This window comes from Chinchilla lanigera, unplaced genomic scaffold (genome assembly GCF_000276665.1).
Source record: "Chinchilla lanigera isolate Chin_1 unplaced genomic scaffold, ChiLan1.0 scaffold00079, whole genome shotgun sequence".
Taxonomy (NCBI): domain Eukaryota; kingdom Metazoa; phylum Chordata; class Mammalia; order Rodentia; family Chinchillidae; genus Chinchilla; species Chinchilla lanigera.
This window is the reverse complement of record NW_004955480.1, coordinates 7,979,533-7,993,275: the sequence shown is the minus strand read 5'-3', so window position 1 is coordinate 7,993,275 and position 13,743 is coordinate 7,979,533. Positions and strand designations below refer to the sequence as shown.

The following is a 13,743-nucleotide window of genomic DNA, read 5'->3' as shown; positions in this document are numbered from 1 at the left end:
GGAAATGAATGCATCCAGGGAACCATGACAAGGAAATGCACGGTTCTCCTGACAGAAATCTGCAGAATGACCAAGGCAGCAGGTGGAGGGGGTGGGGGAACTGCCCCCTTGAAAAGGCGAGGTGTGAGTTGTATTTATGGGTTATCGATGGGAAGTCACTGTAAGGGCAGCCGGCCTGAGGTGCCCCAAACTCGGCACCCTGTGGTGGTAAGAACTATGCTCTGGACTTTCATTCAAGTGAGCAGCGAACATAGCCCTAGGCTGCAAGCCTGTTTTTGCACGACCACGTGAGCTGGCTGACATTCTGCCGCCCCCTCCTGTACGGTGAGCCAGAACGCAGAGAATCTGAGAAGTGGCTCACCCCATACTACAGCACGGGCTGGGCATGGCACGGCTCACCACTGTATCTTGAGCCCACGATGTGTCACCCAGTGGGCAATAACCTGGTGGATACCTGAGCTGCCCTTGTGCTCTGACGGGGACAAGCGTCTCCCTGTGAGGCCTACAGGAGGTACCGTGTACCACTCTCGTGGGAAGATGCCCGGAATCCAGCGTATGCTAAGCGAATGGTGCAGCTGTGTTTCCCACTTGGGAAAAGTGGGACTGTTAGAGTCATTTCTCAGCTCTCCGTAACTTCATCCGTCCTGTCTTCATTTTCCCTCTTGGGCCGTTAATGCCAAGTGTTAGTCCCTTTCTGATCTGGCCCCCACCCAGTATTCCATTGCCCTGACACTGGAATCTGCCACAGGTTCTCTGAAATCACAGGCCGGAGATAAACGTGCCCGAATGGACCATTCTGTGAAGCACGACACTGAGTATTCCACCCTGAGCAAGCTGATGATTTAGTCACATTGGAGGAGAGGGCAACTCAGGACGTGACCATTTCTGCCCAGAGATAATTACTCACTGTACTATTTTGTGGCTTATATGCAAATTTTGTACCTTTGAGGCTGTGATACTCTGCTAACAGCTGAAGATACTCAGTTGAAAGCAGTTTCTTCCAAATTATTCATTTTAGGACTATGCCCAGTGAGCTGGAATAAATCTCATATTTGTTGGTGGTGTTTGTTGGTTTGGAGTTAGACTGGTCTGGGTACAAACCCCAGCTTTATCATTTAGCTCCTAGGGGACCTCAGGTGAGTGCTTGGCGTCTCTGCGCATAGGTTTCCTTGCACCTACTATAGCAGCAGCACTGCCTCCTTGGAAATGTGACCTTGTGAGGACTGGGAACCATGGAAAGGTCCTACCCTAGGGCCTGCACATGCAGACAAGCAATGGCGGCTCTTCCTGCTGCACAGAAGATGAAACAGCTTGATGGTCTGCGGTAAGAAGCAGGTGAGCAGCATGGTGGGTCGAGCCAAGGCTTTCAGGCGGAAGTAAGGCTTCAGTTCGCATCTGCTCTGCTTGCCTCTAGGTCCGGTTGAAGTGCCAGGTCCACTGTGGAATCTTCCCAAGTGCGGGGACACTCTCCTGCCTTTACCGTTCCCGGCCTTCATCAGAACTGCATGTATGACATGCTTCTTTTCAGTCTTGCATCCCCACGGCCCCCTGTCTCAGCCTGGTCGGGGTGCCATGGGAAGGTACCACAGCCGGGGTGGCGTCAACACCCTCCAAGTTGTGAGCCAGGCTGGTTTCATCTGCAGCCACCCTTCTTGGCTCGTCAGTGGCCACCTTCTCCTCTCCCTTCACAGGGCCTCCTGTGTAACTATCTGTGTCCTTGTTTTTCCTTCGTAGAAGGACTGCAATCGTGGCGGATTAAGGCCCACTCTAATGACCTCATCCACAACCTGCCTCTTTTAAAACCCTGTGTCCAAATACAGTGACATTCATAGCTACCAGGGGTGAGGACTTTGACATGAGAGTTTTGGACACAGTTCAGCCTGAAACATCTCTGTACATGTCTTAAGCTTGGCCCCTCCTCCACCAACTGTGCGCTGTGGCAGGTTATACCCTTACCGTGCACTGCTCCTAACAGGAACTCCAGAAATATCAACTAATGAAATATACTGTATTAAGTAAAAGAGAAAAAGTCTCAAAAAATAAATTCAGGGAAGAGAAAGAAAAGGTCAAGGACTTCAAAGTACAGTGGTACCTCAGTTCACGAACTTAATTTTTTCCATGATTCTGGTTGTAAACCAAAGTGGATGAAAATTTAATCAAATTTAGGCCCAGTACAAGGACACTGCACTGGGTCAGGATACTCCCCTGGACAGACCTTACCTGTGTGACCGCGCTGAGAGGGCGCAGGCCACAGCAAAGTGCTGGTGCTGCTGCATGCCCTGAGGCCCTTAGCCATCTCTTGCGTTCCCTCAGAGGAACTAGCCAGCATCTTCAGGAAGGCTTCCTCCAGATCCTCCGGAAGTACTTGGGAATGAGAATGAGCACTGGCCCCAATTCCCAAGCAGCCCTAACCAGCACCTCTGGGGTCCTGGTGTGGAGATACCTCGGCTCTCTCACCCTTCCTGTGAGCTACGCTGAAGCCAGTGCTTGGCGGTTTCCCCGGGCTCATCTGCATGATGCAGCTGGCCCCTGCAGGGCTGCTGGCATACTGGTACCCCCTGAAGAGGCTGCTCCTCCCTTTCCTACATCCCAGACAGTGTTCTTCAGTCGAGGGCTTGCCCTTAAATCCTTGACTCAGGCGCTGGGTTGGAGGGGGACCCAGCCTAGCACACCCAGAATTTCTCAGACTAAATCCCATGAGAGAGCTGTACTTTTGCCCAACGAAATCTCTCGTCCTTGGATAGCTGTAGAAAGTTCGATCTGGTTCCATACTCAGCGGGGGTGGGATGCAGCTCATTCACGCTGGCTTACTTCTGCATCCTCTCTCCACTTCACCTGCACCCTAGGGGTTTTCAGCCAGGTGTCCCCTGGTGCCCAGGATCTCCAAAGCTAACACTATGCCAAGCACAAAGGAGCTGTCCAACTAAGAACCCTGCCAGGGACAGTGGCGGCCCAGCCCCGCCTCACGCTTGCGAGACTCCTCAGATCACTCAGGGTCTCAGATGTCACCCTTCAAAGCCTGGACCCAACTGAAGTGCTATCCCCAATTCCCACTCATTCCCTTGAAGCACCAGGTGGCATTCAGGTTATTAGCTGCCAACAGCAAGCTGCTTTTAAAGACAATTATAAAGGCAAAGTCAATTGACTCTGCCTAGTGATACACACCAACACGACTCGTTATTTGGAAAATAGGAATGAAGCCAGGAGCAAGGAAGAATGAAAACCGGGGAAGGCTGCGAGCTCTCCATGAGCTCTCCACTAGCGCCATCTCTCACTCAGTCTTCCCTGCTGCTGGACGTAAATGGCTTTCAGATAGGTCTTCCTCTTTGGCTTCTATATTCACTTTTCTCTTGAGTATCATTTTACTGCCAATTGAGAATATGATGAGGCCATTTGCAAACGCAACGTCTAACGACAGTGTCTGAGAGGTCACTATCCACTGGGCAAAAGTCCTCAGCAGCCCTGGCCTGCCCCTGATCCTCACTGTCACAGGAGGATAGGGAAGAACAATGCACTGCGGGCCGAGAACATGACACACAGGCTGAACTCATTTTTCTTATTCTGCATTCAGTGCAACAGTTGTTTGCCTGTTTCCTGGGCAGCCTACACGGATTCCACGTCACATCAACAGGACCTTCTTCTGGTCGGGGATGGAGGAGAGTGGAGTGGATGGGTAGCACGCGGCATGTTAAGCAGAGGCACACCGGGTTCCTGGACAGGTTCTGGACGTGCCATCCGGCTCTCCCTCCGCCAGCAGGCTCGGCTCACGCGTCTTCCTCCTGGTGGGCTGCCTGCTTCTCTCACACCGAAACTCTCTGCTCGCACTGCGCCCCACCTGAGGTACCGCTTCCCGCCTGCCCTGACCCTCTGGATCCTTTCCACATCAAACCACAACATTTCTTCTGGGAAGAGCTTCCGGTTAGAAAGAACTATTTTTCTCTATGTTCCTCCGCATGTCGCTGATGCATCTGCTCCGTCCTCTTACCCTTCTTTGAACCCTCGGGTCCTGTCCCTGCCCTGGAGCAGGGGCTTCTCCGCCTCCTGGGCTCCCTTCCACTTGCAGCCAAGAGCGTGCGCAGCAGGCCTCAGGAAACGCCGCTCCGCTGGGAAGCTGCTTTGTAACGCGGCATCTTCCAAGACGACGCACATTGTTTCCAGGGTTCCTGAAACAATTCTACCTCAAGACTTTTCATCCCTTAGCTAAAAAAGTAAGTTACTATTTCTTTGGGGAGGCGGGGGATATTAATTTTTAAGTAACATACAACATTTTCTTCAATGCTCCCTTTGAAAGCTCCGTTGCCTTTCAAAGGGAATCTATAAGGTGTTCCAATAGTCCACAAAAATCCTTAATCAAGGGCTGGGGATTTAGCTCTGCCTGGCAAGTGCAAGGTCCTGAGTTTGATTCCCGGTACCGGAAGAAAAACAAAACAAAACAAAACAAACAAAAAACCCCACAAAAATCCTTGATCAAAAAAGTCTACTAAAGTTATAGATTAAGTAATTGTTGTTTAAAAGGTTTATTGTCAAGTCAGCCAAATTTTTGCTTCTCCTTATTACTTTAATAGCAAACACATCGGCAAAAAATTACCTTGTCGTAATCAGCTGAGAGTTCAAACTCCTTCTTTATGATTTTTCTGACAATATCTGGGGGAAAAAGCAAACAGCAAAATTATTCTTTCAGTAAAAATATAAAACACAGACTTAGATTAAAAAAAAGGCCTATATGTGCTTACAAATTATCATACACATACAGTATTCTTATAATTGCATTTCTTTTCCTAATGTCGGTAAATAATTAGATTAATGGGCCTCTGGCTAGAAGCAAAGGACAAACATTTCCCATTTTTGTGAGGATGCCGATTTTATTTTTTATTTTTTTGTCTTTTTGAGAAGTCTCACTATGCAGTTTAGGCTGGCCTTGAATTCACTTTGTAGTGCAGGCTGGTCTTGAACTGTCATTGATCCTCCTGCCTCGTTTCCCGAGTGCTGGGATTACAGGTGTGTGCCACCATGCCCGGCTAAGGGTGCCCATTTTAAAGAGTTCACAGTTTCTCACAATATACCTTAATATTACCAGCAAACCACAGGCAGCTCATTAATAATCACCGCTAAAACAGTACTGTATGTTAAAATTGCTAATTCTTTTTTTGTTGTTGTTTTTTCCAGTACCGGGAATTGGACTCACGATCTTGCACTTGTAAGGCTGGTGCTGTGCCGCTGAGCTAAATCCCCAGCCCTTAAAATTGCTAATTCTTACTCGGAATCACAAATACAATTTATTTTTGAAGTCCACATTTACATGATTTATATGAATGAATCTTAGAATTAACCTGCCTCAAGAATTACTAACGCTGTGATCTCAGCACTGTTGGAGGCTGAAGCAAGAAGACAACAAGTTGGAGCTTAGCTCAGGCAACTTGTATAGCTACTCAGCCAGACCCTGTATCAAAAACTGGAAGGGAGGAAAGGCAGGGGTGGTGCTGGGGGCGCAGCTCAATGCAAAAGCCTTAAGTCCAATCCCCAATACTGCAGAAGACAATGACAAAAAAAATCTTAACATGGGAAATCCCTCTCTTCTAAGCAGTATAGGAAAACCTGGAATTAATATGCAAATTTAGATTTTTCCATACATGTTTATTTGGGGCATTTTTAAATTCTGACATAAGTTTCGATGAAAAGAAGTTAAAAGCCATCTCTAACTCTCAGCTACCACCCCGGAATGTGGGGTCAACTGAGGCAGAGTCAACAGTACTCAGAGGAGAGCTGAGCAGATGTTTAAAGATTCTGCAGCAAGAAAATGGCTTTTCTACCTGGGAGCAACCCTGGGGGCTGGAATGATTCCTCCACGGTACCTGAGGGGCCGCAGGGAGCTGGGGGCTGCCACCCACGCCCTTACCGCGGCCCTGCGCGCACTCAGCCTTGTTTTGGTCTGTCCCACACGCCAGGCTTCTGTTAGAATACCCCTGGGTGAATTGTTCAACTGCTAATTTTTTAGAAGATGAATAATCATCTACTTAATTAATAATAATTAATTATATACTCATGTTCATAGTATGTTCTGATCTGGGATTTTTATCCCATGAAGAGTTAAAAAGGAGTCCAAGATCCATCCCATATCTAATCCTAGGTGAGTAATTAACTGCCACAGGTATTTGTGTCTGCAAAATGGGGTGAGGTCCCTGCTTTCAGAGGATCATGTAGGGTTAAGTGACATAACACTGCGAGTGAAACAGTATGCTGGGACGAGGTGTCCTCTGTCGTCCTTACTAAAGGCAGGGACTTAAAGCACACAGATTACAGGACAGTATACATGTGTAGTGTGAGACACCATTATTGTGGCAGTGCAGTATCCATTCAGCTTTTCTTTTCATTAAAAAAAAAAATCAGTATGGAGAGTCCTCAAAAAACTAAGACTAGAAATGCCATTTGACCTATCTGTGCCACTCCTGGATATATTCCAGAAGAATTAAAGACATCGTACTGTAGTGATACATGCACATCCATGCATGTAATGGTGCAATTCACAATAGCCAAGCTTTGGAAACCTTCTATATCGTAAGTTTGATCCCAGTCTGGGCAACTGAGTGACTTAGTGAGAAACTATCTCAAAGTAAAAAAAAGCTGGGAATGCAGCTCAGCAGGAAACCTCTGATTTCAATCCCCAGCACTGCACAAAAAGAAAAAAAAAATCTCCATTCAAGGTATGAATTCTGGTACTCATAAAAGAGAATGCATGAAAAGGCATTTAAACCCACAAAAACCACTTTCAAATAAAGTTCAGCACAGCGTGCATGAAGTATTCTTCCAGACTGCTTCTCATCCATGCATCTACCGTGTTCTAGCATTCCCCACGGGCCTCCCATACTTCTACAAGCCTCCAAAAGTTTTACTACCTACGGATTTTCCTAATCTACAAAACACATGTTCATAACCAGTTCAAACCACTGATTCCAGCATGTCTCCGCTGCCAAAAAATCCAAGGAACGTGCTCTTAGGTAACAGTGCTTTCCTGGGAAACATGTAAGAAACAGGAGCCGAGGCTAACTTGGCGGAAGGTCATGGCACAGCCTCTTAAGAGTTACGTGATCAAAATACCCTTTGACAAGGGTTGCGCGTACCAGATATCAAGCCCAGGCCGCTCCTTCTAAAGGAGAACGCAGATTAAAATCAAGGTTTATATACCCACATCAGATTAAAATCAAGGTACAGGTGAAAAGATAACTTTCCCATGGCCTATGTGGCCACCAGCACGTTGGCCAGAGCTGCTCAGGGAAGGCTCTCAGCTGACAAGCAGAGATAATTCACTGTGATTTAATCTTGTTGTCCTCACTGGTGCGGGTTTGCAAGATGTGGCTTTTATGCCTCAAAACTTTCTGATTCAGAATTCTGAAATGAAAATTGCTCTTCTCTGGACAGTTAGATATCTCATTACTTGAAACAAATTCAGGAATTTTCTAGTTATTTGGATAGTTGCACTCAGTTTACCTTTTATCGAGAAAAAAATTTAAGGAGCCAACTTATTGCACATATATTTAAATCTACATTGAATCAGCATAGTGAATGTGATCAGTTCTGACAACTGACAGATTAACAGAAAAAGAAAGCAAAACACAGGAATCTTGCTGAAGCAGTTTATTTTAATTTAAGGAGCACAGCCGGGCATGGTGGCACATACCTCTGTAATCCCAGCACTCTGGGAGGCTGAGGCTAACCCTAAACCCTAACCTTAACCCCTAACCCCTAACCAACCTGGGCAACTCAGTGAGATTCTATCTAAAAACAAAACTTTTAAAAAGGGCTGGGAGTGTACCTTGGTGTAAAGGTCCTGGGTTCAATCTCCATGCAAAACAAAAAGCAAAAGCAAAAACCCACAAATATACACATCTACCTATGTCTGATTTCTTTCACTCAGCACTATGGTCTCAAGGTATATCCATTTTCCTACAAATGATTCAAATGTATCCTTCTTTATGACTGAGTAGTACTCCATGTTTATATATACCACATTTTCTTTATCCATTGATCTACTCATGACCATTTCCAAGGCCACTTCCAAGATTTAGCTATTATGAGTTGTGTTATTGACTCTATTTCTTTATTTAGGTGCTAGAGATGGAACCCAGGACCTTGTGCATGCTAAGCTCAACCAGAGTGCTCCAACCTACATGTTGATGTCTTAGTTACTTTTCTCCCATTGCTGAGACAAAGTATTCAACATCCACAAGTTAAGGGAGGAAAGGTTTATGTTGCCATAGTTTATAGAGGCTTCAGTCCATAATCAGCTGGCTCCAAGGCAGGGTGGCTTCACAGAGGGAAACAGTTCATGGTGGGTAGAAGGTAACAAAAGCACCAAGGGAGGGCAAAGAGGAACCTCTTTCTGTCCCTTATATTGCATCCAGGCTATTGGATTAGGGTGGTGACAAACCAGTGTACTGATTTAGTAATCACACACCCTTAAGCCTAGCACCCTGAATCCTAGCATTGCACCGTGAATCAGTCACACACTAGAGATCCAGCCACCTCTGAAAAAGCTCCACCTATGACCACATAAGACTCTGCAGGGACATCCAGACACAAGCCATAACAGCTCACTTTTACTTTAGGAGGAAAAACTGAGGTTTCCCAAGGATGAAGAAATTGTGCCTCACGACTGTTACATCAACTCCTGCCTGAGTCCTCGGCCAGCCCTGCAGACGTCAGACTTGCCAACTCCCACAGGGCCTTAGAATACACCTCTTCTCTATTTAGATAGCTCTCTTATTGGCGCTGTCACTCTGGAGGACACTGACAGGTGCTGCCAGCTCTTTCTAGTGTTAGGGGACTGAGAAGAGTATGCATTTAGGGAGAAGCTCAGCCTTCCTGTGTTCCCAGCACTGGGGAATCCAGTATGTGAGCTCCCCAGAACCTGAGCCAGTCGATGACCAGCAGGCACTTCCTCTGAAGTGAGGCCGCTGCCACCTACCAGGAGCCTGTGCTTTGGGAGTTTGGAAGGGTAGGCACAAGTCTCCCTTTATGTTTATTTCTTTTCTGCAATGTTGGGAATCAAACTCGGGGATCCAAACATGCTAGGCAACTACTCTACCACTGAGCTACATCCTTACCCCACCAGGCTACCATTCAGAGACACGAGTGCTTCCCCTGAGCACAGACTTCTACTAGAATAAATGACGGCACTCACTCTCTGCATAAAGAGCTTGGAAATGCTGCTACAAAGGAAGCCCTTCCTGTGAAAACCCTGTGACTTGCCTGGTCCTTTCAGCTTTCTGCCAGTCACATGCTCACACCCCTATGTCAAGGAGACTGGCTTTACCTGGTCACAGCCCAGTCCTGGGTCATTTCCAGGTCTCCAGAGGAAGCAATCAGGTTTCAAAGGCCTGAGAGAGGCTCTTGAAGTCCCCTGGAGCCGGGAATGCCCGGGAAAACTGCCTTCCAGATAGGATTTGGGGCTGACATGCCTCTGGGATGGTGGGGCGCAGAGAAGCTGCTCCCCTACAGAGATCGTCTGCAGCACTGCAGTACAGCCCTGCGAATCCAAGCAAAGCAAGGACCACTGCCAACATATTTGTGGGTACCATGTGTATTTCCCCCCATAAAACAATCCTAGGAAACATAAATCCACTTTTAGCACCTACAGTCTGTGTTCTTCATCTCATCATCAGGAAAAGCTAGACAGGAAGATCTTGGAGAGGACTGTGGTTTGGATTACATTTTTTGATCTGCACCAGAGACTGCATGATGTCAACGATACAACTATGAGAACATGACTGGACTAAATAAAATTTTGTTCTGTGACAAAGACTCGGCGGCGCATGCCTGTAATCCCAGCACTCGGGAGGCTAAGGCAGGAGGACTGCTGTGAGTTCAGGGCCAGCCTGGGCTACAAAGTGAGTTCAAGGCCAGCCTGAACTGCACAGTGAGACTGTCTCAAAAAGACAAAAAAACAAAAACAAAAACAAAACTTGGCTGTGTATAGTCTCCCAGGGACAGAAAGTAGGAGTAGGGGCAGAGCATGGTGGGTGGTGATTTTATTTTTCACTGTGTATATCTGAGCTCACTTAAATTTTTAAATAAATTAATTTTGTTGATGTGTTCTCCTACTTCCCTGCCACTCAACAGGAAAAAAATGAACATAAGAAAGTCATAGTTCTTACCAACGAAGTTAACAACACTGGTTCCTGTAGGTATAAGTTAGATCCCAGTGTACCTTTGTAGGATATGGGATCTGGAGCAATTTTTGCACCAGTCCAACATACTGTACACTATCTGTCATAAAAAAAAAACATCAATCTACCAACTACTGGTCATAGTATTGAATAAGCAGTTCCTACTCCATACGTAGTAAATAGAAGACACATAGATGATAATTTTTAACTCCAATGTAACTAAAATTCTCTAAAAATTATAACCTGTCCTGCTCCATCCAATGCCTGATTTGTGGGTCTAATGCCCCACGTGCATCTAACTTTCTCCGATGCCAGTTCTAGCCTTGTGCCCTTTGTGGACACAGAGTACACACACACCTGGGCCATTTATCTTACTTCTCAGCACTTCAGTTTCACCTCTAACAAGAGGAACTGGCACCAACCCTGCAGGATTGTCATGAGCATCATGAATAACACATGCTAAGCACTTGGAACTGTACCTTTCCCAAAGTAAACGTCCTGAGGGTGCGGTGGCTGCTGCAGTTGTAGCAAGTTACAAGTAGCTCATCCTCTGACCTTTTCAGTCCCAGACAAGTATGAGGAAGACAGCTGTCCACAGCAGGTACAAAGATGAGACTAGGGGTGCGAGTTTGGGTTTAGTTCTGGTTCCCCACTTACTGGCTCCTTCCTTTTGAACACATCCTTTATTGTCTTGGAACCTACATACATATGACTGGGTCCTCATATATATGACTTGGTCCAACTGCATCTTCCCAAACACTCAGCAAAGATGAATATGGCCAGACCCTGTACCGGATGCCAAGGCTGCAGAACCCAGAAGATGCAGCCCCAACTCGCTGAGTTTGCCATGCTCAAGGAAGAGAGACAAGCAATCCAAGAGAGGCAGGTGTGCTGGGTGGGGAGATGCAAGCAAATAAGGCCAACATCAGCAGGCTCCATGGGGGAGCTGCAGAGACAAGGGAAGATGGAAGCTGGTGATATGCGTGCTATGTCTTAAGAGAGGAGTGGAAATGGCCAAGCTACCCAGTGGAGGGAAGGAATTCCAGAGAGCAGGAGCAGGTAGAAGCCTTGGAGTCTTGAGCTGACATGATATGCTTAAAAGACAGCAAGTGACTTCCTGCTGGCTAGCTTCCTGCCTCATAGGCCCCTGGAGGGAGGGCCCCCGGTGCATGGGGAGCCACAGGCGGGGAGTGCCGGTCTTCTGGCTGGCTAGTTTCCTGCCTCGTGGGCCCCCGGAGGGAGGTCCCCCGGCTTACGGCCAGCCGCTGCCGCTCAATTGAGAACTATCATGACACAGAGCAACAGTGACACAATTGGCCCACCATGCACCGACTGCAGTTGCCCACCCACGGATGTGTGTGAATCATTGAAACTTTGAACAACCCCTGGGAATACATGCCATACAATGGGCCACTCTTGCTCCTGCCATTGAGAACCAGAAAGGTCCAGAGTCAGCGGAGGAGCAGCTGCTGAACAAGGACTCAGAGAACATGAGAATGAAGACTAAGCCCAAGGAGTCAGAGGTCCTGTGGACTGGGGTCATGAGAGCCGCTTGGAAGCTGTAAACCAGGAGGACCTTGCACAGTACCTGCAGAGACTCCCTGGAAGCCATTCTTCCCCTGACAGTACAGGCTGTGGTGGAGCTCTGAAGAAGTCTGCAGCAGGATTCCTGCTGCCTGTGCTGACAGTTGGGGAGAGGACACTAACTGGTTGTGGGGTCCCAATGCAATGGGAGGCTGGAGAGAAAATGCTACAAAAAATGGCTTTCACCCCAGACGGCTCACTTGATTTTTGACAACCCTTAGGCTGTAACTACTTGTTAGATCCTTCTTGCGTATCTCTGTCTTCCTGAGAAACCACTTCGAAGATACCACCATGTATTACAGCAGTCATTGATATTTTCCTACTAATCTATCCATAACTCTGTAATGTTTATATTGTTCCTATCCTATTTCATAAATGGATCCATGTTCATTATTATGTGTTTCCTACAACAACCATTGAGAATTATTGAATGATTATTCAATAGGTCACTCATGTATAGTTCTATTTATATTCTTTAGAAGCCACTTTGAAGATACCAAAGTACAGTACAACACCTATCGATAATCTCCTACCTCTTTTGTCTGTAACTCACTATTATTTGTCTATTTGTTTTCCTGAGAAACTATCTTGTAGGTAACAATATGTAAAACAATAACCATTGATAATTTCCTACCACTTTGTCTGTAATTTGGTAAGCCCCCCCTATTATTATGTTATCCTTCTTTTACTCTTTAAAGTAAAAAAAATTAAACAAAAAAAAAAGACAGCAAGTAATTGGCAGGACTTCAATAAAAAGTCCAAGATAGGAGATGAGAAAAGACAATTAGTGTACATTAAGGGCAGAGAGTTCCAGCCCCATTTAGGGGCTGTATGGCCTTGGCCAGGTGATTTAACCACTGTGAGTCTCAGTTTCCTCATCTGTAAGTGCCAACCCAGGACGATCAGTAACGTCTTGCTGTGTACTGGGAACCATTAACTGATAATTAGCTCTGAGTTTCCCACTGGCTCTAACTGCCTGTTCCTCTGTGAGGCAAAGCATGCACCTCTGTGTACCACGCCCTTGCTGAGCACAGGCCGAGTGATGTGTGACACAGGTGTGAGTGTGGGCTTGGATGAGGGGCTGCGTGAGGCCTCATCAGGATGAGGCAGACCCCAGCCATGGCCCCTGTTCTGTGTGGCCAACAGCAGAGCCATTGTGGCTGATGGCTCAGGGTCAAGACCTAGGGCATCCCTGGATACAGAATGGTTTTCTCCCAGAAAAGCATGCAGACATGCTTCCAGCATAGTGAGCAGAATTTACACAGTCTCCCAGCTGTTCCTCACCGCAGTGCTGAAGGCCACGGCACTGGGATTAACCACAGCATGGTGGTTCCCAGGACAACTTCGTGGAATCCAATCCAATCCTGATGCCTTCTTATTTGCTTTGAATCCCTCCCAGGGAAAGTTCCTTAATGTCAGAAAACAAAACCTACAGAAGAAAAAGGGTGAAAATGCCCAAAGGCCACCTCCTTTCAGTTACAACATGAAGCAGTCCAACTTCTATAAAATCTCTTTCTGTGCTTGATTGTCTCCTATGGGATGGAAACCCTGCAGCTGGTGTGGGAGGAAAAGGAACGCTTGGCAGGTGCAGTACGCACACCTGTAATCCCCGTACTCTGGGAGGCTGAGGAAGCTACCTCAGCAACAGAAAGGACACACAGCCTTTCCTCCCCGGCAGTTTCTCCGTCTTCGTCCTCCAGCCTCATTACTGCACTCCCTCAGAATCAAGAGCCGGGAGCTCTGCCTGGACCACCTGCAGAAGTCCTTGGGAAATATGGAGGCACCGCCATTCATGTAACATAGTACCAGAATGCTCCTAAGTCAGCAGAAAGCCCACTAGTAAGTGGAAAAAAACAGAATGTCACTATTTAACTACCCCCACAGTGATTATGTTAGTCAGCTTCCCAGCACTATAACAAAATACCTGGGATAATTATAGAGCGAAAAGGGTTGTGAAGGCTCAAAGCCTTGGAGGTAGTACCATGTTTCATGCCTA

The 13,743-nt window shown here is 46.9% G+C and overlaps 1 protein-coding gene across 4 annotated transcripts in view; it reads right to left on the bottom strand.

The window, feature by feature from the left end:
- The window catches only part of Prom1 (prominin 1), a 104,037-nt gene that overhangs the window by 66,262 nt on the left and 24,032 nt on the right, over nucleotides 1-13,743 (bottom strand). For all 4 annotated transcript variants that reach the window (XM_013503331.1, XM_005402515.2, XM_005402516.2 and 1 more), the window contains exon 3: nucleotides 4,589-4,644. In XM_013503331.1, coding sequence (XP_013358785.1) covers nucleotides 4,589-4,644 — 56 coding nt within the window. The remainder of the gene's footprint in view (nucleotides 1-4,588; nucleotides 4,645-13,743) is intronic.